Raw genomic sequence first — 27,220 nt, 5'->3', positions numbered from 1 at the left:
GATTGTGTGTCCAGTGGCAACGCCAAGAAACTGCTCATGGGCGCCGCTCACGTATTATTATTTGGTGGTCATAAGAAAAAAAAATATATATGTTGAGATCTAAAACCATTAATCCCAACTGTTTCTTATAATATTGAACAGTTAAATGAAGAGTTCCTTAAATCCACTGGAACTCTGTCTCCAATGGGTCTCTTTTATTTTATTCATTATAATAAGGAACGTTTCACAAGCTTAGTTTCTTTCTTGTTTCTTTAGTTCTCACTGTGTTCTCACACTTCTACGATTACACTCAACAAAGAGACACTGGGAGAGCGCTCCCTCCTTCCCTCCCTCAGGAGGGAGTGAAAACACTTAATAGGAGGGTTGAAGATAAGGGAGACAAATAGATTAATGGTCTGGAGAGACTTTTGAAAATAAAAACAAACAAAAGTAAAAATCCTGTGAGCAGTGTGTGTGGGGAACAGGAGATTAATGAAATAAAGGGCAAAGTGAACAGAGTGAGAAGTGAAGTCTATATCCAAACAGCCTTCACCTTTGTTTTTCTGTGATGATGAGAATGAGAAAACCATTTGCCTCTTGCATGAAGGCAAAAAACTGAAATTATATTTAAAGGTCCAGTGTGTTACATTTAGGAGCCCCTATTGTTGTAAATAAAGCGTTTATATTGTCAGACACTGCAGCTCGCCTTTTATAGAGTCTGCCATGTTGAACCACCATGTTCCTACAGCAGCTCAGGAGGGACAGTGAAGCGAGGAAGGATTTTTAACTGGACATTTTAGTTTGGTTTCTCATTCTACAAAACGTCTGCAATTATCTTGTTAAAATTATAAGATTAGGATAAATTGTCATCAGATTGGAATGCTGCAAAAATCTTTATTTCTGAAAGAATCTAAATTCAATCTGAGTCATGTGTAGTGAATTAAACTATTCAAATTCCACAGGTATTGCACCAAACAGGACCACTTTTTATAGAAGTTGTCTGTTGTCTCTGCAATTTTACACATTCACCATCACACCGGTCAAAATGGGAGATTTTCCTTAATCAGAACACAAAGGAACCAGACATAAAGTGATACCATCACACTGTCACACGGGATCATCTTTGTCTGAGAAAACCTGAGAGAACTCACAATCACAAAAGGTTAAAGGTGAAAATAAATGAGATTTGTATGTGTTGGTCTGCTCTGTTGGATTATTCTACCATCTCCACACACACAACACTCCTCTGTTATTACACCTCATGTTTCTCCATGTTACATTAGTTTAGCTCACACTGACTGCATTTTCTGCTTCTTTCTTCCTCCTCTCTCAGCTGGGGCCTCAGTCCAACAAGGTTCTTATTATTAAACTGCCACAATGGGCTTTGCTGTTACCTAATACACATACACACTGCATACTGTTTGTGCAGTAGCTATTTGTGAGTGGTTGCTTGTTAGAGAGAGAAGGCTGCAGTGAGTGAGCCTGAACTTTTGACATCCAATGAATATTAGAGAGGTGTGACTCTAGGATCGGGTAGCATCCCACACTTTTTTTTTTTTTTTTTTTTTTAACAAATTTAAGAGTATGTGATTGACCACAATCCCTGTCAGCTAGAGCTGCAAAAGGGGCTGTATAACAGGAGAAACTCCCAGAACAACCTCAGAGAGAGAGAGGGAAGGAGTAACGTGTAGGCTGCCAGACTAACCCCGTGCAGAGCTTTACACCTCTGAGCCAAGCACAATCGCCATGTCCTCCGTCGAGTACATTCATTACCGTGGCATTGACATGCCCACTGAGGCTCATACCATGGAGAGCTTGGAGTACGCCCAAAATTTCTCTGTGGAAGACACCGATGTGTTTTCTGTGACTTACCCCAAGTCAGGTACAGTGTATTAATTCTCATATCTGTTACTTGTCTCCTTTCAGCTGTCCCACTAATGCTTAGGGGATGTAGCATGATTTATGTGCATTTGTCCATATTTTCTCCAGATAGAGGCAGCATATATGTGAATACACGTAAATTCACCATGGTACATCATAAAAGTAATGTACGGACTCTCAATCTGGTGAGAGCACCAAAAACATGCAGGTACAGCAGGGGTGAGCAGCATCAGAAGTATGTAAGTCAACTTTATTTATAAAGCCAAAACCAAAGTTACGAGGTGCTGTACCAGTGCAAACATGTTAAAACTGGAAGTAATAATAGAAATAAAAACAATAGAAATTTAAGCAGAGGGCAAACAGAGAACTACATAGAACACAGAAACACATTACAGACAAAGTGCCTCTGAAACGGGGAACTTATTAGCAACTTCTCAAAACTACCGACTGACTGTGTTTTTTATAGCTAGGGGAAGACGGTTCCAGAGAGTGGGAGCCACACTGCTCGGCGCGGTCACATCTGGTTTTAAGCCCAGATTTCAGGACAGCCAGACGGCCTTGGTCTGAGATCTCACTGAGGGCAGGGACACAATAATTCAGAAAGATAAACTTTGTAGTTCTTTACAGGTGATTAAAATCATTTTAAAATCAAGTCTACATTCAATGGGTAGTCAGTGTAGACTGACCTACACTGGTGTAATGTGTACAATGTGTGTAGTTAAAAGTCCAGCAACCCCCTTTTGGACCAACTGGAGCCAAAACGCAGCAGAGCAACTCAGGTTGATGAACAGTGAATTACAATAATCAAGACTGGAGGAAACAAAAGGACAGGATTGGACCATTCATGTGCCAGTCAGAGTTCATTTGTTCGTCAAACTAACTTTAACTTAACATGTGCTACTAAAGGACCAGAAATGCTCTCAAGGTCTATGACGAGGACTTTTGTCCAGTCCTTGATAGCTGTCAGTCAGTCTGGCAGGGTAGAGAGAATCACTGCAGCATCACTACGATAAGAAATTCACTTAAATTGACAAATTAAGAAACCAAGGGGGAGAAACTAATAGGAGTCAAGAGCATTCACTGTCATATCTGACCACTGCCGAATCCTACTAAGAACAGTAACAGTGCTGAAAGCAGCAACAGGACTGAACATTTAGTCAAATATAATTAAAACCCTGAGCAGGGCAGTTTCAGTACTGTGCCTCAAACTAAAACCACACTGGGATTTCATTGCTGTCCAGAATCTGTAAAAGTTGTTTACAAAGTTTCCTAGACCTTAGAATTAAAAGTAAGTTTGGATATAAGTCTATAGCTACTGCAAGCCTTGTTTTTTTTAAGAGTGGCTGAATAATTGCATGTTCAGGTCTCTGTGTCTTCTTAGTCTTTCACTTTGTGGCATTTTCACCATTTTACATGGACTGACGACATGGATATTTCAGGTAATTTCAATAGCTCTTATGTATTCATTTGAATTGTTTTGTTAATACAAATAGTAAAAGAGACACCCAGTCCACCATTGCATCACTGAATTAAATGGACACACATTAAGACTAGTGTCAGGTGTCTCTGTGGAACAGGTGCTTCTAACATCAGGATGCTGTGGACAGTGGATAGAAGGATAGATAATGGATCAAACTAAATGTGCCAACATATTTTTCTGCCTGTAGTTCATAATCTCAAAAAACAACATACAGTGTTTGTGTTTGTGTTTGTGTTTGTGTGTCCAATGCGGTAAGAGATCAGTGTGTGTGCAGGTTGGCATTACCAGGTACGGATCAGGAGGAAGTACTGTGCTACCTTCAGGTCCCTTTTGGAAAGTTGGTGGTAGCTGTTGTAAAATTGAATTGTTATATTTAAAATGGTTATTGTGCATTTATCGGTTCGTTTTGCTAGGATAGAATAATAATAATGATAACGAAACTGACGCTGTACTAATTGTCTATTTACTGAAGAGATGCGAAACTTTAAAGCATTTGTGCTTCAGTAGCAAACTACTAGAAGTAATAATAATGTCATACAAAAGCACCAGAATGATGCAAATCAATAACAAGAAAAAAAATTATAAATGTGGTGATTTTACAAGCTCAAAATTGGAAGTGTATATCGGTATTTTGTTTGGTCTTTATTGTGCGCATATTATGTTCTGAACTACATTTTTCCCACATGACCTGAACGCAGCAGTAGAGACACCCGAGCCGTATTTTACCGATGCTTTAAAATCCTCCCAACATAATGTCTGATGAAGAGATGTATCTGCACTATCATGGACTTCTGCTTCCCAAAGAGACTCACTCCTTAGAGAGCTTGAAGTTTGTTCAGGAATTCACGTTTGAAGACGAAGACGTCGTGACTGTCACATACCCGAAGTCAGGTCAGTCTTTGCAGCTTGTGTTTGCTTTACGATAAAAACTCAAACTACAAACTTATTTTTTGGTCCCATTGGAGTGCTGCTCCTGTGTCCTGGAGCCCTTTCTGTCAGCACACGGCACCTTCTTCCAGTTATATATTGTGTTTTATATACTTTGCCTCACAGTTGGCTGAGACTCCAAACAGTGGCGGATGTAGGCTGTCTGAGGTGCGGGGGCAACTGTCAATGGGGCAAAAGTGAACTGGGGCCCCAGCTGCATGCTCACTGAAAGTCCTGATGTATTTATTGTGGAACAGATCCAAAACCAGGTTCAAAAATGTTTGTCATGTGACTGAGATTTACTCTACTACACCTCAGTTATACTCAAGGAATTATTAATTATTAACTCCTTAAAGGTCCACTGTGGAACTTTGAGGATCTATTGGCAGATATTGAATATTTATAGGCATGTTTTCATTTGTGTATAAACACCTGTAAATTAGAATGATTATGTTTTTTACCTTTTTAAAATGAGCCATTTTTACCTCCAGATGCTGCGGGTCAACTCATTTTCTAGTTTGTAGCAGAGAGAGAGGAGGAGGCTACTTTATCACATATTGTGAAGATCAGGAAATAGTGTAAAATGTCCAGTGCAAAATATGGCATAAAGTCCTCAGGAAATGGAAATGGCTCCTGGCACCCTGGGGCTGAGTTAGCTAAGGGTAGCATGGCTAGCGTGGTTGACAAAAGTTGACAAGACATGACAGTTCGCTTCAGTTAGCTACTTTAAGTATGTCCATCAGGAAACTCCATATAAATCACCCTGTACTCGGCAACCACTGTCATCAAACTGGCCCCTGTCTGCCTGATGGTATTTGTTTTTTTATTGTATTTGAGACATAGAGGACATAAGAGGGAAAAGCCAGAAAATAGTTTCTCTATAAAATATATATTTTTCTTATATATGTAATTTTTTTTTTTTATTTTGATTTAACGACACATTGAGCATTACATTGTTAAATTGGAGCACAATATACCGGGGGGATGTGATCTAAAAGGGTTAAAAAGGCATTTCATTTATATATATATATATATATATATATTATTATTAAGAAAAACGTCCTCTTCCCTCTCACCCTTTTGGGGTGGTATCTGTGTCATCCTCAAGCTCGGGTCCTCTACCAGAGGCCTGGGAGTTTGAGGGTTCTGCGCAGTATCTTAGCTGTTTCTAGGACTGCGCTCTTCTGGACTGAGGCTTCTGATGTTGTTCCTGGGATCTGTTGGAGCCACTCCCCCAGTTTGGGGGGGTCACTGCCCCGAGTGCTCCTACTACCATGGGGACCACGCTCGCCTTGACCTTCCACATCTGCTCCAGCTGTTCTTTCAACCCTTGGTACTTTTCAACCTTTTCGTGTTCCTTCTTTCTGATGTTGGCGTCTGCTGGTATGGCTACATCTATCACCACCGCTTTCTTCTGCTCCTTGTCTACCACCACTATGTCTGGTTGGTTAGCCAGGACCTGTTTGTCAGTCTGGAAGCTGAAGTCCCACAGCACCTTGGCCCTGTTGTTCTCAGCCATCTTCTGTGGTGCGGCCCATTGGGATTTGGGTACTTCTATTTCATACTGGGTACAGATGTTCCTGTACACTATTCCAGCCACTTGGTTGTGTCTCTCCATGTACGCTAGCATCTTACACCCTGCTACTATGTGCTGGACTGTCTCAGAGGCATCTTTGCATAGTCTGCACCTTTGGTCAGATCTACTCTTGTAGATCTTGGCCTCTTGTACCTAGGGCCTGTTCTTGTGCTGCCATGATCAGTGCCTCTGTGCTGTCTCTGAGTCCAGCCTTTTCCAGCCATTGGTAAGTCTTCTTGATATCAGCCACTTCTTCAGTTTGGCGGTGGTACGTGCCATGTAGGGGCTTGTCCCTCCAGGTTGTCTGCTCCTCTTCCTCTGCACTCTTATTGGGTTTCTGTTGCCTGAGACATTCACTTAGCAGTTCATCCTTTGTGGCCATTTTTCTGATGTACTCTTGTATTTTATATATATATAAACTTATAGACTAACTTAACCTGTTACACACCCAACAGTGATGTCACGCTGCCCTCAAGTGTAAATGTAAATCACTGCAACAAGTTGAACCATTAGAGGTCAGCAAGTAACTCTTTAATGCTCTTCGTGCCGTGTGGGACATGAGGCCACAATCAGCTGCCAGAATCGTTTCCTATCCTTGGCAACATGTTGAGCCTCTGCCCATGTTAATATAAGACAAAGAAAAGCATGGAAAAGTAGAGTATTAGTGTCAACTTTAATCAACCCCACTGCAGCAAGTACACACCTGGGAAGGTTTTCCACATACAACTGACTAGTTAAACCGTTACATGTCCACAACATGGCAGCAGCCTCAGAAACTATTACACTAAACGCTCAGTAGAGACTGAGGACTTTCTTCTGGCTTTTGTTGCCAAAACAGGGTGGAAAAAATTTTAGATATAAAAAAAACCTGTATTGCATCATCCCCTTTCAGTGTTTTATATCTCCAGTTTCAATACAGAGCATCATTTCAGGTTAGGTGTGTCCGACCATTCTCATCGCAGTTCAAGCAACTACTTTGCAGTTTGAAATTCCCACATGTTTGTCAGGCGCTGAGGTTGTCTGGCATTGCATATAGACTAACACTGCATCAACTCCTCCGACCCTTCTGTGATTTTCCCGCATATGAATGGTAGTGAAGGTGAATGAGAGTTCTCACTATACTTTTAAATTAAATTAGGCTCAGCCATGTGATTTTCTTTAACCACAATTAGTCTTCCTTGCATGTGAAACACATTGGTGACCCACTCTGACATTATTTCCAAATGGCTTAAGGAGGGTTTTTTCAATAAATATGTGTAGATTTTGACATATTTCGGCAGAAACATCCATATTTTACAATCGGGTCAGAAAGACAGAAAAAGAAAAAAAAAGCAGACTGAGAACTGTTTACATTGTCGGGGTAACATAAGTACATATTGTTGTGTGGCCCATGAGACATGACATCTGCTTAAAATGGAATGTGGTCTTTTGTTCATTCACTGATATCTCCTCCTTATTCCTATTCAGGACCATGGGAACCGAGACTGTCCCAGCATACAATGGGTTGAAAACTATGGAGCCTCAGTGTTACCCGTTCCAGTTTTTGGACAGTTATGACAACAGTCCCTCTTGGATTTTTATCAGAGAATCAGACTTTATGTCTTTGGGAGCCACTTTTTGTGGCCATTGGCTCATAGAATGTTTTTATTACTTCTAAATCAAATCCAAGGTTCACAATGTTTTAGAAATTACTTGTAAACGCTATTGCAGACAGTATTTTCCCTTTAGACTGTAGGGGAACTGCTTTGTGAAGGCACCAATATCTCATCGCTCAGCTCATATTTTCATTTAACCTCATAATTTACCGGAGATTATCATATTTTAAGTTTTCTTCAGTATCAAAGTAATGCAGAGATAGTTCTCTGTACATTATTACAAACTAATAGCAAATTCCACATACTTTTAATTGTGCTAGTTTGCCAAAATATAAACAAATGTGGGCAAAAACCCCCAAGATCCAAGTTTTTGTCTGATTGGGAACTCACAGTCAGACTCTGAAGATGCCTGATTTTGAACATATAATGTTTCTTTCGTTACTTGCAGCAGTCTCATTTGTTACTTCTTTTCCGCAGGTACAGCCTGGATGCAGGAGATCCTCCCACTGTTGCTTAATGATGGGGATCTGACTCCGATTCAAACAATCCCTAACTGGGACAGGGCTCCCTGGCTGGAGGAGAAGAGATTAGCAGTGGTTGTGGATCAGTTGAAGTCTCCACGGGCACTGGTTACACATTTTCCCTACCGCCTCATGCCTCACTCCTTTCATGCCTCCAAAGCTAAGGTAAATGGGTGGAATCTTTGTGAGATATTCCTGTGTGAACCTGTCTTCTGTGCAAGTATGTCATCAGCAAGAATCTCCCTCAACCTCTGGGTCCATATCTCATGGAACATCTTGGAGCTTCTTGTTGTTTTTTGTTCTGGCAAAAATCTATGTTAGAGAAGAGCTCCTTACTGTTTCTGTGACAACAGAATAGGATTTTATATTCATACTGTCTTTGTTCAAACATGGTGTCATCTTATAATTCATATTTAATAGACATTTCAACTTGTATGTTATTAATTTAGTCTCTTGTGTCTCTGCCATAGGTGATTTACGTCATGAGGAACCCTATGGATGTCATGGTTTCTTCATATTACTTCCACCAAATGGCCGCGTTCCTCCAGGATCCAGGAACCTTTGAGGAGTTCATGGACAAATTCCTCGAGGGCAGAGGTCAGAAGTCTCATCCTACATAGAGTGTAGAGGAAATGTATGACTTTCAGCAGTAGGAGAGTCCAACGTTTTGGTGTACTACCAAAACGGTGTGAACAGATTTTGGATGTGGATAGTCTATGAAAGGCAAAGTCATCTTTATTATTACTGCCAAAAATAGAGCAGTGATTGACTGCATTTACACTGAGGTCTAATGTCCGTATTGTCTGCAGTGCTGTTTGGAAAATGGACAGACCATGTGAAGGGCTGGAGACATACAGACCTGGGAGACAGAATAATGTACATCACATATGAAGAAATGGTTCAGGTAAAAGTCGTTTTAAAGTTGCATTAAAGTTCTTGTTCAACAAACACATTGTTTCTTAGAACAGCAGTCGTCTGTTCCATTTGTTTTCCTTTGCCTAATATTGTGTTTCAGTCTGTGTCTTACTCTGTGTGTGTGTTTACTTTAGGGCTACAACGAACAACCAGCCTGTGTAGACCACGGTAGTGGTCTTAACAGTCTAGCTGTTAATAAAGCCACACCAATGCTACTTAAATGTTACCTGTCAAACTTGAGCTCGACATCCAGGGCTTCACAATGGACCCTCATCATACCAATAATGTAGAAAGTTCTTCATTTGAGAGTGACCATCATAAGATGAAGGCATACACCTGAAAAAAACGTGTCCACATGCTCCTCTTTTAGGACCTTCCTGCAGCTCTCAGGAGGATGTCAGATTTCCTGGGCCGCAAGCTGAGTGACGAAGTCATCCAGAAGATAGCAGAGCATTGCTCCTTCAAGACTATGAAGACCAACAACATGTCCAACTTCAGCCTGGTCCCAAAGATATATATGGACAGCGACAAATCTCCATTCCTTAGGAAAGGTGAGGGTCCGTGTGCTGCCTTTAACTGTCTGTCTGTCTGAAACGTCATCCTGGTTGGAGCTGATCAGGTCAGTTTGGTACAGCCCTGATGTTCAAACTGGGTTATTAGGAGTAAGATGTTAATGGATTTTCAGTCTCTATGAAATTTATTGCATTTTTAGATTTCTGTTCTTTATCATTATAAAGTGTGTGTGTGTGTGTGTGTGTGTGTGTGTGTGTGTGTGTGTGTGTGTGTGTGTGTGTTTTATGTTAGGTGTTGCGGGAGATTGGAAAAACCATTTCAGCTCAGAGCAACAGGCCAAATTCACATCAGTCATTCGCAAAGATCTGGAGAAGGAGAGCTTCTCTCTGCCTTGGAGCTTGGATTGAACCACAGCCGGAGCACAGAGAGGGAAGGATTAAAGGCTACTTTTGGTTTTAATATTAGGAATATGACTAAAAGCATTTCATTGACTTTTAACATTTTTAACACTTCAACACATCAAGTTATGAATTGATGAAAGAATTGTAAATTCTGCATCTACAAAAGTTCACCCTCTGCAGAAAACAAATCCTTGTTATTTGTGTTAAACTGCCAACAGGGAGATGCTGCTACAACATTCATCATCACAACTGAGCTTGTTGCACCTTTATGCTACCATATCAGACTTCTTTGGTTATTTTTCTGCCACTGAACATGATTAAAAGAGGACTAAATGCATTAAAATGACACAATTGCTGGCTTCTTGCTAGCTTACATAATATCACTACATAATGTTACTAATGTACAGTAAATATGTAAAACTGCTTAATGGCCTTGTAAGTAATTTAATTGTTGTTCCTACTAATTACTGCGTAACTAGTGATAGGTAATTAATAATATGACATACTGTTTTGAGGTATTGACTACAAGTGATTACAGTCTTTGCACAAGGAGGTCTTGCATAATAAATAAATGCTTAATTACTGTATTATACCTAATACTGCGTTAATAAAATATAGATTATTGTGTATGTGAGGGAACAAACTACTACGTCACAAATCAAGGGACAATATGCTTATCAAAAGGAGTAAAAATAATCCCATATGTCAGTTTCTATTCCCCTTAATCACTTATCATTCTTCCACAGCAGCGATAGCTATGGCTGCCTTATGTTTTGGGGTCTGTCCCATTCTTGTGAACGTCTCCAGGGAATTTCTTAAATCATCAACTTGGACTCAAAGATGAATAATTAGGTTTTGGTGGTTGATTTTTTGGCAATTACTCAAGAGTTCTATGTTTATATTCATCTTTTTGTTTGATCTTGACTTTGCTTTTTTATCTTGTTCTGTAAAGCCCGTTGTAACTGTTTTGAAAAGTGCTATACGAATTTATTTGTATAAATTTTCCCCTACAGTTTCACCAAACTCTTTATACCAGAAAATGAACGGAACAGGAATGTAGGTAAATTATTGTTCTTATTGTTCATCTGTTCAGTTATACTGCTAATGTGTTTTAATCATACATATATTTACGCTTCTTGTATTTTAACTTGTTTTTTATTATTATGGTGTTTCAATTCCTTCCTTCAATATCTCACAAATATCACAAATTGAGTGACTAATAATTATATAGTAAATAAATTAGTTTGATAATGTTGTTAAAAGTTAATAAAGCATGAATTATATTTTAGACAAATATTATCAAGAGCATCTGCAATTTCCATCAAGTTTAACGTTCGATTGAGCATTACCTTCAGCTCTTTTTCCAGCCCACACATGGTAGTGTATGCTTTTACTGCTTTCATCACCCCACATGCATACAATGATATGTTGGTTTTCATCAGACAAGCTCAGACAAGGTGAGCGCATATGACCTGTCTGGCATGAAGCTGATGTAAAAGAGTTGTGATAGTAGAAAGGTCAAGCTTCTAGAAAGAACACAGCTTCTAACATAGCTAACATATAAGTAAGTAATGCAGCTTTCTAGAGAAAACATTACAAAGTGCTTTTACGTACAGTGAAGGCAACCAGAACCAGTCTATATGGAAAATAAGTCACTGACAGTATAGATACTTGTCTATGTCACACAGTTCTCTCCCATTCAGGGAAGCCCACTTAGCACACATGGCTTTGGATAGTATTATAGCTCATTATATTAATCAATATTGTGTTCCTATAATTCTAAATATTTGTGATTTTAAAACTATAATTTATCCAGTGTTTTTGGCTCTGAAGCTACATGTTAACCTACCGGTCCAAACGTGTCCAAACATGTCTCCTGTCTGCAGACATCAACAGACAGAGGTGCATCCTCCCTGGCATCTCTCACGTGACTGGAGACACGCACACACACGCACACACGTGCGCGCGCACACACACACACACACACACACACACACACACACACACACACACACACACACACACACACACACACACAATCTGTGGAACATTGGTGTCCTGACAGGAGTTGTCCAAGTCATTGTCAAACGTACATTATAGAAATCATAATTTCAGCTAAAGAGGTGGAGGCAAATGAAGTTCTTTGTTCTCCTTAGGTAATTAAAGCAGCATCAACAATGACACAACAAATAATTTATTCAATGCAAGAGGCATTTAACTGTGAAAAGCTCTGGGATATCTCGCCACACACACATTTCCCCCTCTTTCTCCTGCTGAGTTCTTGTGTAAATGTACCTGATGCCAGTGTTGTTCTGTCAGAGCTCTAATAAATGGGTGTCCAAAAATACTACCAAAAAAAAATCAATTCACAACAAAAACAAAAGCTAAGAGGTATGTTTTCATTAGTGTATAGTCACTTGAAATTAAGAATTGTTGTTTTTTCGAGTGGGTCCTCTTCCAGAAAGTCTGCCATGTTGAACCTTTGTGTTTCTTAGCCCAGAACAGACAAACCAGACACTGGCTGTAGGGCTTTTTGTGTTTTTACACACTATAGTTCTACACGCTCAGTTGAGTCAAGAGGTTTCAGTTGGTTGCAATCTGCAATCTCACCACTAGATAGTAGTAAACCTCACACACTGGTCCTTTAGTTTCTTATTCCACCTGGGATTCAATAAGAAAACAATTCAATGTCAAAGTGTCTCTCTGTTAATTATTATCAGGGATACATAAAATGCAAGTGTGACAGGCACTGAGGCTTATCAGTGCACAAATTAAATAATAGTCTGGCATGCACTGACACACACAAACACATTATGTGTCTTAAGTCACAATAATAATAAAACTTTATTCATAGAGAGTCTGTGTCCATTCACAGAAACCTGTGAGTCTGTTTAGTCAGGCTGCTGTTTGAAACTTTTATTGAAAGTATAAATAAATTAGTTTAAAGTCAAAAAGTCTTATTAGAGATCTGACAAATAAGCTGTTTATTTAAAATAACGCACTACAGAAAGACGATATCACCAGGATCATCCAACAAACCATCTCACATTATAAAATCTCAAATTCGTGTCGTAAACATTAAAATGTGAATCACATGCTATGTGGAATTTTTCAACACACATTGGCAAAATTATCAGTGATTGCATCCCTCAGTCATGATAGTTTGGTTCCTTAGAGTCTGCAGAAAGTCAGGTAAGAAAAGTTAAATTTGTCATTGGTCTTGTTTGGCATTATCTAAATATAATAAATAAATATTCCAACGTCTGAATAGTGATGATGATTCGTTCAGTTTAACCAACCTATTTCATTACTGAACTTCTCACTACTGCTGACTTAAATATTTTGTATGCGAGTTTGTTTTAAAATCACTCAACTTTAAAATACTAAAACACTAATAATAATAATGACACTTTGGTATATAAATCGACTCTCAACTTTCAAATGGCTCCATGATTACATGCCTGACCCTTGACAAATTTGAGTTGCAAATGGACAAACAACAGATAGAGCAGGGCAACAGAAACTCACAAAACAAGGACAATTGTTATTTCTTTTTTTATTTTATGTTCAACTATATCTCTATAATTAAAGAGTTATATAAAAAAAAAAAAACTTTACTGGTTGAAGAAAATACCAGTCTAGTAAATATCCATAAAACATTTACTCAACAATTGATCTCTTACAGACCTACTGCAAATCCCATATTTGTTACAAATTCCATGTCCTTACAAATTGGTTTATACTACTCATATAAATCAGTACATTTTCACTTCAACATATTTATCTAATCAATAAAATTATTACTAAATACCAGATTCTCTTCCTTTGCTCACATCATTTCAATGCAGACACACACACACACACACACACACACACACACACACACACACACACACACACACACACACACACACACACACACACACACCTCTCCCAGTAAGATACGGCAGTCTCTAGTTCCATGACTGACTAAACCTAAATTAATACGACACAAGACTGTGAATATATTTATATTTCTAACATATAGCGTGTATTAATTATATATTAATTATATATTAAATTTAATATTATATTTATTTTGTTTTTCTTCTACATAAAACATCAAACTGATTCTTTGATGTGTTACTGCATCATCACACATATGAAACAATTTATTGAATTGGAATAGATCAACAACAGCGGCCTCAATATGGAGAGATTTAACATAGCAACACAATATGAAATGCATTTATGTGGCGGTAGTGTGGCCCATGTAGGCTGAGTCCTTGCCGCAGCAACCCGGGTTCAATTCCTATCTATCTTCAGCTGAAGAAACGCATTCTTACAGAGTTCCATTGTGAATTTACATGTATTCAATACAATCTGTGATGCAGAACAAATTTACCATTCTCATACTCTTATTAACTCCTGATAATTCTGCATTTGAGACAAGCTGTCTTTTATTGTGCTTGGTTTTTGAATCGCAGTTTTAAATTTTAAATCCCACATATACATTTCAATTATTATTCATTTGACTAAAACCACTGAAAAGTGTTAATGCGTGCTCTTTAATCATTGTTTTTCTCCTTAATTTTAGTGTTACATTGTATATAACATTTTAAATGTTACACTGACTTCTAAGTGTAATTGGTTAATGCTGCAGAATAGCTCCTCTGAGTGTGTGTTTGTGTGTCCCTCCCATCACTCTGTCCCCCGAGTTCTGACACTGCTTCAATTACATGGTGGCCTTTTGTGCCCGGGGGGAGGGATAGGGAGTATGTGTGCATGTGTGTATGTGTATTTATTGAGGCAGACGGTGTGGTGCCTGCTCCAGGACACCCACCTCGCTGCTGTCTTGTGCCCACTGGTCCTGCCCTGGGCTGCCCACAGGATGCTAGCCTGCTTTGATGCCCTCTTCTCATCAACATACTGTAGACATGCACACTCACACAAGATAGCCTCCTTAGAAGATCCTGTAATCTTTTTAAAGTCTGTAACACAGTATTCTTAATTCTGTTAACTTCCTCCACCCAGAGCAATGTTCACATTTATCCGATGAAGCTCCAGTCAAGGACAACCAGATGTTTTTGATCAGTGCCAATGTTTGGAATAGGCTGCTGGGGACAAAGGGTTATGAAATCCACTTAACATATCTGAGGTCTTCTGTCACATGAATCTCGACCTCAAGCTGGCATTCATTGTCACTGTAACTCAATTTCTCAATTAGCCTATCCACTAACTGTGAAAATTGTTTGTAAAAAATATGGATCCCAATAAACTTCCCAATCCCAATAATCCCCCCAAAAATCAGAGAACACTGGGGGACAAACATATATCTGTGTACAAAGAAAGTTCCAGTTCCACTAACCACACCAGCTCCAAACTGGCCACAACCCTGGGTTCGTTTCTGGGCCAGGGGTTTCTGTATGTAACATCATGTGTTTTTGTATGTGCTCCCCCAGTTTAAAAAAATAGTTAGACATTATGGGAAATATGCTTATTTGCTTTCTAGTAGAGAGTTAGATATCTTGTCAATGTCTGTAGTAAATATGAAGCTAAATATCAAAGGGTATTTCCCAAAATGCTGAACTATTCACATACCACCCTAAATGCCTTAAAATTTGCCTTTTTATGGGAAACTACATATGCTACTTTTTTCATTAATCCTGCAGTCTGACTGTTGTATGTATGTATTATGTTTCTGTGTCATTTGCATGGCCAAATTGTCCGTGATTGATGTCCTTGTTAGATAATACATAAAGCCCACTGCCACCCTCCCCAGGGTCATATAGCCTGCTGTGGACATCTGCAGATATACCAGTGATAACATACAGTGCAACATCTAAACATCCTCTCCTCCCTTTTTGTATGACACAGGAAAGTCATCAGGAATGCTGATGCACAATCACCCTTGTATGCATATACAGTGCATGGTATTATGGTGCCTGGTCTGTGTTTCTCCATATTCATCTTTATTATATAACACATACTGTTTACTTTTTTACTTACATAACTGTTGCTTTGTCCTAAATTCCATAAAAATAAAAATAAACTCATATATATGTGTGTGTGTGTGTGTGTGTGTGTGTGTGTGTGTGTGTGTGTGTGTGTGTGACATCCATCCATAATATGGGTCTGTGTTCTTTACATTGAACACATCCAGGTCTTCCCTAGAATACAACTAATTTTCAAATATTTGAACTTACGTCAACCAGCTATGAGCTGTTACTTCAGTTTCAATAATGGACCTTTCCTCTATTGCTTTGTGACAGACATAGACAACATATACATTCTGTCTGGCTATCTCTGCCGCCCATGCCCCAGTTGTCTCCCCTTCATCCTTTTCCATTCACAGCACTATGAAAGCACCAACAATACTCAAACATCACATCAACCATATGTTTCCCCAGGATGGGGGACGTATACAATAATAAATTAAGCCACATAAACAGGTAGGTAACATTTGGAGATATGTGAATAACTTTAAATTGTCAAATACACACACATACACACAAACACACACACACACTCCTCAGTCACGCCCCACCCAGGGTGTCTGCACAGTTCCGGGCCGTGGGGCAATTAGCAGTAATGGCAGGAAACTAGTTAGTGTTATCTGCTGCCATGGCGGCCTCCACTGGCACTGGCAGACCCTAGACCAGTCACGTAGAGAGACAGGCAGTCAGACAAAGAGCCTGGGAGGGGGGAGGAGGAGGAGGAGGAGGAGGAGGAAGTGGATGGGTGAAAGAGCCCCCAGGCCCATGGTATTCACCTGCTGGGCTTCGTCTTACATTAGAAATGAGACTTGAGGGAACATTAACTCAACTTAAATGTTAATTTTATTTTTCTTTCTTTCTTTTTTAATTTATTAATTAAAGATTTTGTAGAGATTAACCAGTACCAACATTAACACACACATTTAATAAGCTAAGCTAAGCTTGTTCTGAGAACATCTGGATCCCAATAAACTTCCCAATCCCAATAATCCCCAAAACATTAGAGAACACTGTGGGACAAACAGATATGTGTGTACAAAGAAAGTTGCAGTTCCAATATAAACCAGCACAAAGGATTCCTCGAATGTTCAGTGTTAATTTATTTTGGGTAACCAAAATGACATAGTGTCTCATCTATGTACCACTCTGCACTACAACCTGGCTGTAGTCACAATGTCTCTCTATTGTTTCAGCAGCACGTCTCTCTTCCTGTATGCATGACACTACGCGCATGCCTAGGAGAGGGTGTGTTTAGGGGGGCGACAAGGATGGCGGTTTGAGTAGCTCTGTAGAGGATGTGATCAGTGAGGCCCAAAAAAGACTAAACAAAATAAACAGCAGAAATCCCTGAATGAGGCTTCGACACAACAACAGTCACGTAGGTTTAACCAGCTCCAGCTCCAGCTCCAGGTCAGAATGGCAGGCGCACATAGATGGTAGCGTTCAGATTTGCTGTGATTGTATTCAGCTAAATTTTAATTCTCAGATAAATTCTCTGCAAATAAACATATGCAAGTGTGTCACAGACTTCGGAAAGGTTTACTACTAGGTACAAACTTAAAGCTTTGGTTTTGTACATTAAATATACATAGTTTTTGGGCCCTGTAATCATCCCTCCTGTGTGTAGGTGTGAAGAGATCTCCAAATGCTATTCCAATGTCAGTTAAGGGATGCAAAATCCACAGTGGAGGGGCTTTACAATCTGTACACCATTCAAAATATTCTGTCCTAGTCCTAGTCAAGTAAGGAAAAACTCTTTTTGAAGGGAAAAGGGAAGGAGAAAATCTCTATCCCAGGACGGACAGACATGCAATAGTTGTTGAGTGTGCAGAACAAACCAAAAAATAAAATGTTATACAATTTCTGATACATGAAAATGATAAAATATATGTGAAGAATGTGGATCCAGGAGGACACTGAAACAACTTCACATTGAGAGATACAATCTCCTCTCCACTATGGAGATCTAGGGGGCATTGATACAGTCCTCATTCTGTGTAATACATTTTAAAGTTCAACCAAACCTGGCCTCAGCAGTCACTAAAATAAAGTGGGTATATTCCAAAGGTTCTGTGTTGTTAGTGCAACATTTCCTCTTATCAATGCACTGTCCAGAAAATCACAACATTGAAATGTTGTATATTATAAAAGATTGATTAACTAACTGTTGAAGCCTCATATTAGCTTCAGCTGGACCCTTTTGGACCCTGAAGCCTTTTGCACAAACAAAAAAATCCCCAGTCTTACTTTGGAAGTCCAGCCAGTGTGGACAGGATGATTGATTACAGCAACCAACAACCAGATTTGGTCCTGCTGTTTGTCACACACAAGAATGCTAAAGAGAGAGAGGGTTTACCTATGTGTTTATGTATAAAATCTCCCTTTTACCCCTCATCAACTCCCCAAGGCAACAGCTCAACAAAATAAAAGATTTCAGTCAAGACTAGAGGTTAAGATAAGACCCACTTACAAATAAATTACTGTAATGCAGCATGGAGAGCTTACGCGCCAGTTTGCCCAACACTGCTGTTACCGCTCTGACTGACTTCTGTGAATCCTGTACACCACATACTAGATAAACGTTCATTCATAAAATAGAATTTGTTTTTCCTCAATCTCTCAACATCAGGCAACTGACTGGAAATCCAAAGCACAGCAGAGGCACAGTTTTAATGATGTCTGCTAAATGAGAGGTTGCATGTGTTTGGAAGAAAACATCCTTAACGGAAGTTCTAGTAAAATATCAGCAACTGGCAAACAGCTTACGGCTGCAGTGTTTGGTCATGAATTCATTCACTCATGTGATGGCATGCACAATAAACTATGAGCCAAATAAACAGTGCTCCATTGTCGTAAAATATTGTTTGTATTGTTAAGCTGGGTCAACAACTTCCTCTTCAGTTACAAATGTCAATGGAAACTTTAACTCAAGTGCTTCATTGAAACAGGAATATGGAGTATGTCATTTCTTAGTAAATCAACTGACGGAAGACAAATCTAATTTAAATCCTGCCTGAGCAAGATTCATCTGAGCCACATATAAGGAGAGACAGTTTGTCACAATTTTTCATCAGTAAAGGCCAAACCAATGACTTGAGCAAAGAGATGCAGAAGCAGCTTGTACTAATTAGGTGTGCTGCTTTGTTTGTCTACAAAAGATAGCTGATTAGTCTAAGCATGCATCTAAAGATGCTTAGCTTCTTGAAGAGTTGACTGCCCACCAGCCTACCATCTGTCTTCCTTCTATTGTTGCTGCTGATTGTATTTTGAATTCTAGTGATGTACAGTAACACTGACAGAGCCAGATGACAGATTGATGAAAGACTGAATGAGTGAAGAGCACTTCACTAATTTTAGCATTTTTCTCTTCCGCTTTTCATCCAGACAACAGGCCTGAAATGCCGTCAAATGTTAGACATGACAATAGACAAAAATTTGAGGCTGTAGATTTAAGATTTAAGATTTCAGTGACAAACATTTTGTCAAGAGACACAGATTCTCAAACTTTATCCCTCATCCTTATGCCGTGCCTTTACAAACATCTTAGCAGCATTTCCCTCAGTTATTCCACCTGGTATTAAATGATGTAATTTGTAAAATGTGCTCTGTAGCGCTCAGTTCACACACTCTGATCTTGTTATTACAGGCTGTATCTCTGTCGGAGTGATGGAACATCAAGAGCCCATCAAGAGCAGCTGTATCTGCCAGAGTGGGTTTAGATGTTCTCGATGTTCAGATGAAAGATCTGATGAGAGACTTAATGGCGACATTCAGGATTGTTTAGACTGCCCGTCTGTTTGATGAGGGACATGGCTAGTGCCAAAACAGTACCACACTTTGTACCACTCTTAACTGCGGCAGTTTCTTGTGACAATCACACATGCTCAGAGCAAACTAAGCAGACAGACAGATGTTAGAAGACCATCGTTTACCATCTGTCTGCGTCCTCATAGTGCTAACCTACTATGAGTTTCCTGTATGGCACTAGAAGTCAGGAAGAGAGCAGGAAATGGGCCGAGTCATTCCCGTTATCAGCTGAAGAAATGTAGAGGTCCAAAGGTCTGGCTAAATGCCGAACCCATCCAGAATAGACGCGACATGGTGAAACACATTGCACGCACATATGGTGTACAGGCGGAGAACACACTGTGGTGTTTGTTTATTAGTTGTTTATCTGACAACAATGGTTGGCGTACACAGAGGTTTTGATGACATCCAGGCGTCTCCTTTACTGTCCTCTGTGTGTATAAATATTAGCTGGATAAATATAGCGAGCAGCAGTTTCTTTCACATTGATAACAATAGAGAGAATAGAGGAGAAAGGAAGTATTTTCTTTTGTTTAGAGTTCGGTCTGCCGTTATTTTAGTAACAGAGATGATGTTATAGACGTGAGCACAAACCATGGCTCTGCGTGCGAGCAGTAAGTACTTGGTCTACTATTGTAGCGTTGTATTTGTAATAAAGATCTGGATCTTGATCTCTTAAATGTGTTAATCCACTAACACAGCAGTGAATTAAAAGTATTTTTTCTTAAATGTTATATTGATTTTTATTTACAGTATAGATATTATATATATAATTATTATACATTCAGTCAATTGTAGCAGAGCCATTAATAAAAAAGGCCGCAACTAAGTGCACATAAAAATTATTATAATTTCATTTTAAAAGTGTGTCTGTTAATTTATCCTTAAAAAAGATGCAGTGAAGCTGTATATATAATAGTTTCTTTGAAAGGTAACTTCCGTCGCCTTCGTGGAGTCCGCCATGTTTAACCACGTTTCTACAGTAGCCCAGAATGGATAAACCAAACTCTGGCTTTAGTTTTGCAGCCACTGTAGTTTCTCTTACACTTCACAGCCCATTCTCATTCCCAGGTTGTCAAATACAGACGAGAGCACATCCCACCTTTAAAGTGAAATATGTTACCTAATATAATTTTGAGTATGCCCAAAACAACTGCAGTGGGCTAAAGAGCGGCAAAGTCTAATATATAGTCTTATATTAGATACCTGGAGCTTGACAGAAGGCTGTGGAAATAAAAGAATGTCTTTTGCCTGTCTTCTTCAACAGATCAGCAAAAATCACCCTTTCCCCTTCTACCCTCCCAACTAGCTAGCTGTCTTTCTCACATGTTGTATGATACAGTGATTAGATCCTTTATCATTTTAATATTTAAAGGAAACTGATTAAAGCCAGAGCTGTTCACTGAATAATGTCTGTCTTTAGAAATACTGTTTGTTGAGTTGATCCCTGTTGCCTTGAACTCACACATACATACATTCCCCCAGTCAGGTGGAACTCCTCTTTGGTTTACATCAACCGTATTCTTGCCGTATGGTGGAGAGGACGTGTCTGGTCGTGGACATTACGCACAGACACACAACCCATTCTAGCGTCACGTGCGCAGGCAAAGCACTGATTATTATCTTTGTGTGTGAGCCTCTAAGTACTTCCTGCCTCTTGATGTGACCATAATACTACAGAATGACAAGTTACTGGGACACTTGAATAGCCATTGTTAATGGTATTAGTAACACCAGTGTTTTTACAATTATAAAAAGTAAAAATGTCTACTGTTTGGAAGGCCTATTGTATTTTCAAAAATTAAAAAGTTATGGAGCTTTTTGCTCTTGTTTTCATTGGCTACTGACAATGTAGTTGTAAATAGACCCAAAAGTATTTTAATTAGGTTTAATGTCAAACATAGTAAATGGAAGATGCATAAAAGTGCCAGTAATTAAGCACTGTATTGGGAACGATGGCATGATTGTTCCTATTTTTTTATTTCAGTTTTTAACTTTGACTTCAAATATTTCTTGTCCCCTCAGCAGAAGAAATTTGATTTAAGTTGTTATAAAATATTTCAAATAAATCAATCCTGCAGAAGAGTTAAGTGAAGGTTAATTCCTGTCAATAGGCTCATATTTTCTGCTGTGATAAACCCTGTGAGCCCATCTGTCTATTCATCAAGCACAATATTAACACCACTGACCAGTTCAGTCAAACTCAAAGGAACAAAGTATCTGTGTTCAATCCAAGAAAACTGTCCTGATCGGACTAAAGGGTCACCACACAGCAAGGCTCCATTTCACAATTTTACGTAATTTCCAAAAGGGGCCAAACAATAGCTTTTATTTAGCTCTTTGTGAAAGATGGCACCTGTCCTGACTGCTAAACATAGCACCCCAGGGAAAATAAAACTGGAAATCAGTGAGAAAAAAATGTGTAAAGTTTTGCCTTCCCTTCACTACCTGTCTCTGGAATTTTTAGACTGTTTACTGTGGTTCCAGTTACACGGACAATGAGCCAAGCTTATCTGTGTAGTAAAGATACGCAGGGACATGCACATACACACAGTTTGGTTTTGTTTGCGCAAAGGGGAGAGTGAGGGTGTTTTTTCTAGAGGCACGAGAGTCTGTCTACGTCTCTCTCTCCATCCTGCCTGTCTCGTCCTCATGTCTTCAGCTGTCACATCATTGTCTCTGTCAGTCTGTGTGTTGCATGTGGCTGTGTTTGTGCATACATTGTTTTTGTGACTGTATTAGGCACACAAACACAAACATATATTATGCAATATATTTTTACTATATACTGTGTATTTTGTGTATTTGTCGACAGAATTGAAAACAGACACATCAGTGCACAGTAGTATGTTAACATAGCAACATACATTTTTTATGATAAACAGACGTGACAACAATGCATCACTGAGAAGAATATTTTACTGAAAACTGAAGCATGAATTGTATTTCAATATTTATTACTTTGAAACACATGTACTGGGACTTCCTTGGCCAGTGTTATTTTTTTAAAAGAGTCACGTTTCGGTTTCGCCTTTTCTTTAGAATATGTAACACTATTAAATTATTAAAACTGTAAGTCTGCATGTTGGCATGTTGGCATGTATTTGTGCATTTATGTGTGAGTTTGTGAATACCATTGTAAGCACAGACACAGACAAACAGAGCGGTCGATTGTTCTCAGTGTTTAGTTTATTTATTGGTCACAAGGAAAACGCTGCATGCTCAATGTTGTGATTGTATGTGTTCCACAAAAGTTAGAAGAAGAAGAAGAAGGATCAGGGCTACAGCCTCTTAGCCTTTTAGTGTTTTTTTCTCATTTCTCAGAATTGTTTACTTCACTGGTAAAAGGTTAAACGTCTCCATAATGTGAAAGTGAAATGAAAATAGAAATGCAAAAAGACCAAAAATGTTCCATTCCATTTAAAAGTTTAAAATTGAAGAATGTTGATATGTCAATCAACCAAAGCACTTTGTATTGTATAAGCATTAATATCATAGAAAAGATAGACTTGTAGAATAAGACTGAGAATGATACTCAGAAAGACTGCAACATGTTCTAAATCTAAACACTTTTGCAGAAATTGTGGTCCCTGTGTCACTATGTAAAGATGTTTGAGTATCTTCAGTTCGTTGTTGTGGACAGCAGCATCAAGCGAAACATGAGTTTTGCCAATTTGATCAATTACGAGAGTTAACGAGAACAAAACGCTGCAAAAAGAATGTGACGTAGAGCAGCTGTCAATGTGTGCCCACCCTTGTTAATGGTCCTTGTTAACACCCCTCATTATGAGCACACTCCGTTCTAATGAGCCATAATAGCACCTCCTGATAATCAACCTGATAGGTGGCCCCTTTGGACTCTCTAGCCTTTGATTGGCTTGCTGGACAGCGGTGTGGAGACACTGATAGGCTATCAAGGGGGAGGTGGGAGGGGCAAGCTGGCTGTTGGCCAATAGAAGTGATAGGGCCCAGAGGAACGAAACTTAACTGTGCACTAACCCCACGTAGATGAAAGGGCAGTGACGTAAGCTGAGTGTTTGGGTGTTTCAGTTCAGGACGGTCATTTGGACTCTTTTGTCCCTGGCATGTTCAAGCATGGAGCATCAAACTTTGAGAAAGTACCAAAATTGATGTAGAGTGCTTTAGGATGAACTGCATGCATGATTTTCCCCCCCAGAGATTTTGTAAATATTTCCTGTAGGCTGACTGAAGACATTTTGACCTTTCTCTATTTCTGTGTGTTTGTAACCTTGAGACTGACTGGGTCCAAGATGCTGTCAAATCATGGGTGTGTTGAGTGTCGAGAGATGAATGATTGGACAAAGCAGCTTTGTGTGTCTGTGTGGGTGTCAGTAATGCACAACTCAACACACACATATTCTCTTTGCTGCCAACAGAGGTCAATACCTCTTTCTCATTGGGGGATCTTGTCAAACACAGGTGTAACTAATAGCATGAACGATGGCTGCATTTCATTTAGTTGCTGTAGCCTTTTTTCCACGGCAGACGTTTCACTTGTCATGTACTAAAAGCACAAGTGCCAAAGTTTTACTTTGATTAAAGTCTATTTTGATTTGACTTGACAACTTGCACAAAAGCTTGTGTTTGAAAAAGCTGATTAAATGTACGAGTTCCTTTTGCAATCACAGCTTTTTTCAAAGTTAAGAAAATGTTTTCTTTGTGATAGAATGGGTGTCACGGAGGTTTGTTGATTTCAGCATCCTGTTTCATCATCCCAGGCATGCCAGTACAGGAGGCAAAAATATTCTTTCCTCTATGAGCCTGGCTTAGCCATACCCAACCTGTACGTTTATGTCACTGATTAGAGGCTATGGTATACTTTAAATAAACCCTTACAGTAGTAGAAGTAATATCAAATGTATCAACAGAATTATTCAGTGAAATCAGACAGCTCTATCATTTCCCTATCTTCCACTGGTAGGCGTCTTGGTCGACTTTGGCATTGTCTTACCAGTGGGTTTCTTATGTGGCATATGCTTTCTGATGCTCCATGTTCATCCTCAACTCAAGCAGATACTGGAAAACACCAAAGCCAACACAATACACATAAATCTTTTTGGTATTTTCGATGGGATCTTTTACAGTTTGATTGCTTTGATGCAGCAGTCAACTCAAACTCCACATTTTCAGAACAGTTAACACACAGGCCGAAACAGTGGCACTCTTGGTCAAAATAACACATTTTGTTTGCAAAAGGCTGTAACCGTGCCAAAACATTTAAAATATGCAACAAAAGCAAGTTTCGCCTTCAAACACCACAACTTGCAAACAAGTGTATGAGCTCTTCCAATCAACCATTACACAGTGGACAACAAAATACAGCACTCACTGCGAATCAGTGCACCATTGCTTGTCATTGTAGCCTATTACTGTACGTAGCTTTCATGCCAGTGCCATTTGGTGTCAAATTTGCCTTCTTGCAAAGAATTGGATCCAGAATCAGAAATGCTGTCATGCTAATTTTACTGTGGCTGAAAACTGAAATACTGTAATTACACAAAATACATGTAAACCAAAATAAAATCTATTAGAATATAAGAAATTAAGAAAATAAAAATAAAATCTATTACAGTAAAGATTAAAAATCTATTACTGTAGAATATAAGAAATAGCCATTATTGATACTCAGTCTCTTCTGTCTTGACGATGGGGCGACATGGCCTCATCCACATCACATTCAATATCCTCTCTTGCAATGCACCGAGGGAAAAATCTTCTTGCATGCCTTATCCAACCTTGACATTCCTCTGCACCCATTTCTTGGGCAGCAGCAGTCATTGCATTCAGCAAGGGAATCTGCTCATAGGGACGACCTTCCAAGTAAAAAAAAAAAAAAAAGGCAAAATGACAATGAAAAGTTACTCCAGTTGACTCTTACTGCATGATATGACAAGGCATTACAGTATACTGTAGTAATGTTTCCTTACCTCCACATATTGGCGTCTGGCCTCCTTCACAACGTCAGAGTTCCTTTGAAATGGAACTGTATAGAGCTGCTTCATCGCCATATGGTTCCTTCTTAGGATGCGGTCAATGGTGGTCATTCTCACGTTGTTGATGTTCCTAAACATGCCCTGATCTGCATTCACTGCTGCCCTGATTTCACACAGCCTTATGGCATTGTTTGCCACAACCATGTTCACAACAGCTGCCTCCTGCTCAGCACAAAAAAAATTTCCCTCTACCACCAGAGAATGGTTGCCTTTGGATTCTATAAAGAATACATGTAATGGGAATGAAGAAACAATTACATTAAGTATATCACTGAAGCCATTTCTGTATATACTGTACAGCAACATTACCGGTTTTCCTGTCGAAAAATTCTGACAATGGATGCAACAGTGTTTCTGTTTAGAACAGGTTGGACTCTGTCCAGCCTCTCTAAGTGAAAGGCCATGATTGATAACGTAATCAATAACAGTTGCCCGAATTTCACCTGAGCCCTTCCAACTATACCTCTCACTCTGATGATGAAAACCGAGTGGATCACAGTTTCTTTAAGCAGGTCAAAGCAATCAAGTAAAACTGTAAATGTGTCTACCGTTGTTGTGTAAAAAAAGCAAGCAAGAAGGCGCTCATGTGATTTAGGAGGTTTGTGCCTGCATGAGCGCAACTGTCAAATAATGCCAGGAAAATAACACAGGAAATATCGCACATTCCCCAGACCTGCTTTTGCCAAAACAATAGCAATTTGTTACACCAGAGTGGTATTAAAATTGCCCAGAGCCACTGATATGCATATAACACCCAGCTGACCCACTCAACCTAACGCTGGAGAGCTCAGTTTATACCATAAAAATCCCAAACTGGTGGAAACACTTTAACACTCAGTTAATGACAAATTAAAATTTCAAGGCGTAGTCTACTGAGAACGTGTCTATTTTTTATTGATACTAGTTGAGAGTGTACCTTTCTGCGGAAGCGTATTGCATTCACTTGAAAATGTATTTTTTGGTTGTTTTTTCGGAGTAATGTTTTTCTGATTTTCTGAATATATATTTTTTTCTGTTTGTCAGACAATTTTTTTCCTGAGTTTAGAGAGCATTTGAAACAATAGACGCATTCATTCCTTTATTGAGACCTCAATTTAACGGGAACAAACACGACCGGCTTGTTTAGTTATCAAGTTTTACTTTGATCTGGGTATAAGACACTGGGAGATAGTCCTGTCTTTAAGTCATATAGATGGTATTATCATTAGTTTGTCGGCTCTACGCAGGCACCTAAGGACTTGCTAGTCGAAGATGGGGTATGTATGTGCAGGCAGGAGTCACCATAGGTCCATGGGAGTCACTTGCAGGTTGGAGGGTCTCACGGGAGTTTGAAGTATCTTGATAATTCAGAAAAAAAAATTACTCCGAAAAACGGGGGGGATTACCACGAAAAAATTACTACTGAGTTGTTGTTTTTTTTCCATATGAATGCAATACACTTCTGTACGTTTCCCCTTTTTTACTGTAGGGAATAACCACTTTTGTTTTTCCACTTGGCAAGCTATAAGAAATTCTGAATATTCAGTTTTATACGGTTGGTTTTATGTTGTCAAGTTATGCTCAAGTTGTCAAAGGTTAAACTTCAAAAGTCAGTGCCTGTTCAGCCTGATGAATCTAGCATCAACGTTTGTGCTCC

General features: G+C 39.2%; 1 protein-coding gene across 2 annotated transcripts; it reads left to right on the top strand.

Moving 5' to 3' along the window:
- Positions 1-1,588: 1,588 nt before the first annotated feature.
- Positions 1,589-12,135, top strand: sult2st3 (sulfotransferase family 2, cytosolic sulfotransferase 3). Of its 2 annotated transcripts, none has more exons than XM_051406494.1 (6): positions 1,589-1,861; positions 7,916-8,124; positions 8,430-8,556; positions 8,769-8,863; positions 9,245-9,425; positions 9,679-12,135. In XM_051406494.1, the coding sequence occupies exons 1-6, from the start codon at positions 1,726-1,728 to the stop codon at positions 9,792-9,794; spliced, it is 864 nt and encodes a 287-aa protein (XP_051262454.1). In that variant the 5' UTR covers positions 1,589-1,725; the 3' UTR covers positions 9,795-12,135. The 2 variants fall into 2 exon arrangements, with proteins under 2 accessions (XP_051262454.1, XP_051262453.1); XM_051406493.1 differs by lacking the exon at positions 1,589-1,861 and adding an exon at positions 1,868-4,231.
- The last annotated feature ends 15,085 nt before the right edge of the window (positions 12,136-27,220 follow it).

This window comes from Dicentrarchus labrax, unplaced genomic scaffold (genome assembly GCF_905237075.1).
Source record: "Dicentrarchus labrax unplaced genomic scaffold, dlabrax2021, whole genome shotgun sequence".
In the NCBI taxonomy this organism is placed as follows: Eukaryota; Metazoa; Chordata; class Actinopteri; family Moronidae; genus Dicentrarchus; species Dicentrarchus labrax.
Note: the sequence above shows the minus strand (reverse complement) of the source record. Positions and strands in the feature narration are given on the sequence as shown.